This window comes from Simochromis diagramma, unplaced genomic scaffold (assembly GCF_900408965.1).
Source record: "Simochromis diagramma unplaced genomic scaffold, fSimDia1.1 OVJJ01000293.1, whole genome shotgun sequence".
Lineage (NCBI taxonomy): Eukaryota > Metazoa > Chordata > Actinopteri > Cichliformes > Cichlidae > Simochromis > Simochromis diagramma.
Window position 1 is genome coordinate 9236992 of NW_024386801.1, and position 6946 is coordinate 9243937.

Here is a 6946-nt window from a genome sequence, read left to right on the forward strand (position 1 = left end):
GGCCTGTTAAATTGGCTCCTCTATTCCCAACACGTCAATGTTAGTCATATACCACCAGAGTTTGTGTGAAAGTGTGTGTGTGACAGAGAAAGAGAGCGAGAGAAAGGAAGAGGGGGAGAAAGCAGATCAGTGATTACTTTTTAAAATTATTTTACGCATAGTTTCATGTTTTACAACTCAAAGAGTGATGAGTAAATTATAAATCATTTATATTTTTTAAGCCAGAGAGGATTACATCATCTTAAATGATATCACCTTACGAGATACTCGGTGAAGTCATCTGGCTGGAGAGTGTTGGAACAATGCGAGGAAGCCATCGACTGTAGATCATGATGCAATGGCGCTTCAAACACGACTGCTGGCAGCTGCACATATGTTTGTTACATTAAACACTGGGGAATTTTATAGTATTGTTCTAAACTTTTGCTGCGTTTCATTAGTGGATCTGCAACTCACTGAAGAGTTTACTGCATGACCACAACAAGCTGCATTTTTTTTGCGGACTGCATGCCAGTCACTGCACTAAAAACCACTGGGGTCACTCTGGGTGCTGATATGTGTCATATACGCATATATATACATATACATAATATTCGGGTGTGAAACTGATCTCCAGACTCACTTTAATGGCTCACTCTGATTGTTTTTGCGGTGGACTCTTGTGGAGTGGAGCTTGCCCAAAACGAGTGTTCTTAACTCTTTAATAACACTAACAAAATGTATTTGTCGTGCTTTTAATTGCACATCAGCAATTCTGTACTGACGTCGGTCAGCTTTCTACTTTGAATAGCAGAATTCTACCTAAATTTATTGCAAAGCTCTCTCAACGTTTTTCTGTATATATTAAATATAAACGAATCTGTAGGTAATCAGACTAAATATATCAGTTTATCGTTAGGTGTCCTCATTTTTTAATCTACTTTCATGAACTTTTTAATGCACACAGTCAATAATAAATCAGAAAGAGCGGAACATTTACAGCAATGAAGCTACACTGCCACCTTGTGGCAGCTTTTATTATTACATGCACATTCTTGACACGACCTTTAGTACAGAATATGGAACACTTTGAAAAAAAATAGTCATTAAAAAAACTGGATCATTTGTAGCCTTTACATTAGGGACTTTTAACTTTGCCCAAGAGCTACTTTAGCGAAATGACTGAATCATCTGCAGTATTTATCAGGTAAAATAATAAAAGGATCAAAAGACAAACAAAGAAAGGATTTTGCTTTATTCAGTAACTACAGCTTCATTAAACTGAAAATGCTTTAGTTACATTTTGAAAACATTAGGCAGAGGTGAAAACTCATCAATAAGTCGTATTCAGTGCAGCCTGCCCTTGGCATTATATGGCTGATTTGGCACGCAGCCTCTAAGTCGAGTAACACGACGCTAAATGAAGTGTTTTAAATGATACTATTGGCACTGTTTAGCATCCAAGTGTGATATTTTTATAGTGCCATGTTTTGAGCTAAAGTATTTTCTTTGTTGTTTGTGTTTTTTGCAGAACACTCAGAGGATAAGCAGTTCCCAGTCCACCCAGCCGCTGGCTACTCCAGTCGTGTCTGTCACCACCCCCAGCTTACCCCCACAGGGCCTGGTCTACTCAGGCATGACCACCTCCTACAATCCTGCTGGTGAGTCTGGACTCGCTCACCCCCCTCCCAGACTGACAACAACCTTTTTGGCCGAGATTATTTGCACAACACGCTGTTGGTTCCTGCTCTTTTCTCAGTGGCACACAGTGTTGTAACTGAAATGCGAGTGAGTTCTCAGTGTGCGTGGTTGCTTTTTTTTTTTTTTTTTTAACAGAGTACTCCCTGAGCAGTGCAGAGATCTCTTCCCTACAGGGCTTCAGCTCTCCTGGGCTCTCGCTGGGCTCCATGTCGGCATGGCAACAGCATCAACTGGGCCAAGCAGCTCTTAATTCTTTGGTGTGAGTAACACACTTACAAACAAAAGCACACTCTCCAGACGCCCTCACATAAAAGCAACACCCACTGTGCTCTGTGATATCATACTGAATCACACATCTACAGTCCTGGCTTTTCACATTATTTCAGTTCATATTTGTTCGCTCGTTGTTTTTGACCAAGAACAAAATGTCTCGCTTATCTTTGCTGCAGTGGCGGAGGTCACCTACCTCAGGGTTCCAACCTATCTATCAGCACCAGCCAGAGCATAAACATCAAGTCTGAGCCTATCTCACCGCCACGGGAGCGCGTCACCCCGTCTGGGTTCCCCTCACAGCAGCCGCAGCAAGGGTCCAGCCGACAGGAAGTTCTGGGACGTTCACCTGCCGACAGCCTCAGCTCGTCTTGTAGCTCATATGATGGCAGTGATCGCGAGGACCACCGGCCAGACTTCCACTCCCCGCTGGGGCTGGGCAGACCCCCTGCTGGCTCGGAGGACAGGGAGAGCCCGTCGGTCAAGCGCTTGCGCATGGACACATGGGTGACATAAAGAGCTCTGATCAAGCCTCCAGTCACCAGCCGGTCAGAGAGAGAGGGAGGGGTTAGACATGGAGATAAAAGAGAGAGAAAGAGGGAAAAAGAGAGAGTGAGGGAAAGAGAGAGAAAGAGAGAGAGAGAGAGAGAGAGAGAGAGAGAGAGAGAGCAAGGGTCCTTACAGCTATCATTGTCATGCTATTATTCAACTCCACTTCAGTTTGTATGACTGAGATGTAATGTAATAAGACGTGTCAGGACATATCTAAAGTTAATTCTCAGACTGATAAAATAAGATTAAAAACTCAGCTAGGTGGACTGAATTATATGCACAAACAGGTGGTATCAGGTACTTGGTGCAATTCAGGAGACGCTGCAGAAGAAAGATGTTCAAAGAAAATCGTTAAACAATAGGCGGTAGATTACTTTAGTCACTGGTCTAGTCAGACACTTACATGTAGTTGCTGTTTTTGCTGTTGTGCTTGCAAGTTGCAAACAGTCAGAGAAAATTGTGTTGCTTTCAGGCTGAGGACCCGTGCATATGATATTTCACTGCAAGAACTGTCTTTAAAATCATGCTGTAATCACACAAGACCTTTATATTAAGTGGCCTCTCCTAATTTATTGACTGAGTGGATCAGGCGCGCATCAGTTTAAAGGACCAGTGTGTGGGATTTGGTAGAATTTAGCTGCGATGGTGTGTGTTGCAAATTGATCCCTCACTTTTCCCCTTCCGAGGCCGCCAATGTAGAAACGTGAAAGGTTTGTCCACGTTTGTCCCACATGACCAACTCCGTGGAAGAAAATACTGCTCTAATTATAAGCCACACATCCCCCCCTTCAAAACGTAAAAAACAAATTCAATTGCAGTTGACTACACACTAATTCAAACATGTTTGTGAATGCTGTAATATACGCCTGCCGTTGGATACTCAAACATCCAGCACACTGGTCCTTTTTATCGAAGTTACACAGGTATTTTGATCCTACAGTAAATCGTTGCAACAGTTGAGACTACTTTAGCGAATACATGAAACATAAATGTCGGGGGTAAAAATGAGATAGGAGCAGAATCTATTGCAATAATGACAATAACTATTCATTTTATAATTTAAAAGATTAGGGTATGTAAATGTGCAATTAAGATAATGCCCAGTTGAGCTGGTGAGAAAGTCAGCATGTTCACGTTTGTGTAACAGTTCATCAGTAATATAAGCCAAAGCTGTTCTTTTGTGTTGTTTTGTACAGTTGCATTGATTTCTCCTAACAGCTCACTCAAACGCACCGTTTCTTTCGTCACAGTTCTTATTTGTTATTGTGCTTTTAATATAGTTTAAAGTCATGTAAACCAGATCTTGAATCGATATCTAAAGCCATGAACATTTGCTGTTCTGTTTGTGTAATTGATCATTTGAGCCAAACGTCGTCTTTTGTTGTGTAAATAGCGACTTTAATATATATTACCAGGGTGTGAGTACATGCTGAATGTACTGTATGATCACCGTTTTCAAGGAAAGTATATTTTTGTGGTTTACAGCCAAGTTTACAAGAGTACACCCTTAAAGAAAAAGAAAAAAAAAGTAGATCATTCACTGGTCAATATTTACTATTATGTTAGTCTCTTTGAAAATGAATCGCCAACATAAAACTCCCATGTGTTTAGTTCCAGATGGCTAATTTGTTTTGTCTCTCTTTTTAGTGGTTTAGTGGTGATTGTTTGTCCTGATGACATTGTAATAACAATGCTGTGAGGTTGAAGTTCCACTATTTTCATATTTCTTAAGGATAATCACAAGGCTAGGGGAAATAGGGTTTCTTCTCACCTATTGTGCTGGCCTGTGTTAGCAGCTGCTGAATACACTGCCACCATTCAAATCCAAGGTCCAAGCCCCTCACTGAGGAATAATCTATTGTTAATGCGTGTAGCTCGACTGAAAGACACGTCATCTCTCAAGCCATTTCCGCTATCGTGCTATTGGTTCATGCAATTAAAGGAAGACACATGGACATGGCAGAAGTGGCTGCTGACCTTCGTACAAAACCAGTCATGCCTGTTCCCACGTGTAGTTGTAAATATGTAAGTCTGCTTGAACTGTCCGTCACAATTGCGTGCAAAAAAACACCCATGTGTGTCATGAATTGGCTACGCAAACTTCATCTTATCTCCATTTCCCGTTAGAGTAGTGCAGCCTGAGGAACAGTGAAAATCTGAAGCTGTTGAGGTCATGTAAAGACAGGAGATGGTGTGCAGGGGGAGGGGCTGTGACTTGTTTTCTTCTTCATCCTCACTGGAAAGGAATCATTCAGCAGCCAAATCATAATAAAACACACTGACTGACTTCAATCTCACTGCTGAAAGGCACACATTTGTATGAGAAGTTTGCTGTACAAGACGAGTGTTGCTGTGTCTTCGCCATGGCTTTTCTTGTGTGCGTTTCTGAGGTTTCTGACCTATGCTGCCCCCATCAACAGCTCCATGGTTGCTCACGTCTGTAATGATCTATGCAGTTAACCCCGATTCACATTAAACATACAGAATATGATGTCATTACAGGTCACGTTTAGTCTGCGGTGCATTAGGAAGACGAGTGTTAAAGACTGTTAGCCTCCTAAAGTGCCACAGAAGGAAGTTGCTGGAGTACAAGTTAGGTCTAATACATTTCATTAAATTATTTATTTGGATACCCTATGTCAATTTCCACATACTCACATGGTGTATAGTAATCCATAATGTAATGTAGTTTTAACACAGCTGGTGAGAATAGCAATAATAAAAGACTACAACGAAAACCATCTGCCTGTCTGGGCAGCATCACCTCGAAGTTGAGCACATATTTTAGCACTCGATAACATATCAGGGAATTTTGTAGTTGCTCTATCTATATGCACAGTTAGGAAAATGCCTTATCCCAAAGAGAAATGACACCGCTTTTACTTTCCCTCAGTAAAACAAAGACAATGCAGATTTCAAGCAAACATGACCAGACCTGCCTCGTCTCAGATAGGACACACGCAAGAAAACGCACGGCGAATGCACTGCGATACACTTTGCTCTTTTGGTCTCTGTCCAAGTTGTGCACAACTGATGAATGTGAAAGGAAAGGGTAATCAATGAACCTCTGTCGAGGACTTTCTTCACTTTGCTGTGCAAGAGTACACTGCTTTGCTTCACTGCTTTTATAAACAGAACTACGTGTTTGGTAAGTGTTTGTAGTTGATAGTTCACTTAACTAAAGAAGCTGTTTTCGGTTTGAATGCTCAGACCGTTTGGCGGCACAAGCTGGACTTTGTTGCCAATAATGACATTATTTGTTTCAGAATCAAAATAGATTTGAAGTTAATCTACATTTTATTTCCCTTGAATGTGTTCCTTTATTTTCAGCATAAATATTCAAGTGAACTTTTTATTAAACAATTAAGATACTATGCTAGATGTTGTACAAAATTTGTATTCTTCACAAAAGTACAAAATATTGGCTTTTAATGTGTAATTTAGGTTATCTCTCTTATTCTGTATAAAATGAAGTAAACAACTCTTTCATAGAATTTGTTCTCCTGTGAAGTCCCAAACAGTAGAAACTGTCAACTTTATTAAACACCTCAGTGTATGCTCAGTCTGATCTCACTGTCTATTTATCTTTGAATTATGCAAAGACTTTTTTTTCCTCGTCTCTTATATCGGTGTACTATATTTATTTGGTTCACTGGGCCCACTGCCATTGTCAATTTGATGCAAGCTGAACAGGCAGCACATTGCTTCTAAAAACTTGAAAAAACCCAGAATTTATATAAGAAATGTTTCATTTCCAGTTTGTGTATTTTAAAATCATATTAATTTCCAATGAAAAAGTAAGACTACTGCACTGGAAAAAAACCCAAATAACTGCCCATTGAATCCAATCATGTGTGATCACGTGTAATATTAAGTAATTTTCTGCCTATGCATTAACTTCTACATAGATTTTATTTTATATATTGTATATGATTTGGAAATTTGTATTTACTACAATGAAAATCTTCCATTTATTGCAATGAAGAATCTCTAAGTTTGTCAAGTTAATACAACAATATTATTGTTAGAACAGCTACAAATTATATATAGTAGAAACCATATTTTTTGCATTCAGCTGTTACAGGCACCAGTAGAGAACAGTGTATTTGCATGCTATTGCCTGCAGGAGGCACTGCAGTACAATGAATTAGTCAATAGTTTGCTGGGCCGTTACTAAAGCAGGGGAATGTACTGCAAAGGAAAACTAGTTTATTCCATCTCTCTTGATCTACTTTGACAAAAGCTTCTTATTAGTGGGCTCTATATTAATTTTATGTCTACTATACAAATGTGTATGTGGAAGATGGGAGATGACAGACGTTATGAGCCATCAATATATGAATATGAGGTTAAATAGACACACCAAAAAGTAAGGGAAAAATAAAATGTAAAAATACAAAACAACACAAGTATAGGCTTTAACATGACAACGAGAAGGGGAAAA

The 6946-nt window shown here is 39.7% G+C and overlaps 1 protein-coding gene across 7 annotated transcripts in view; it reads left to right on the top strand.

The window, feature by feature from the left end:
• Positions 1 to 6064, top strand: part of mef2aa (myocyte enhancer factor 2aa) — a 64637-nt gene extending 58573 nt beyond the window's left edge. For all 7 annotated transcript variants that reach the window (XM_040025649.1, XM_040025651.1, XM_040025648.1 and 4 more), the window contains 3 exons: positions 1511 to 1640; positions 1816 to 1939; positions 2130 to 6064. In XM_040025649.1, coding sequence (XP_039881583.1) covers positions 1511 to 1640; positions 1816 to 1939; positions 2130 to 2466 — 591 coding nt within the window. In that variant the 3' untranslated portion in view covers positions 2467 to 6064. The remainder of the gene's footprint in view (positions 1 to 1510; positions 1641 to 1815; positions 1940 to 2129) is intronic.
• Positions 6065 to 6946: the final 882 nt, after the last annotated feature.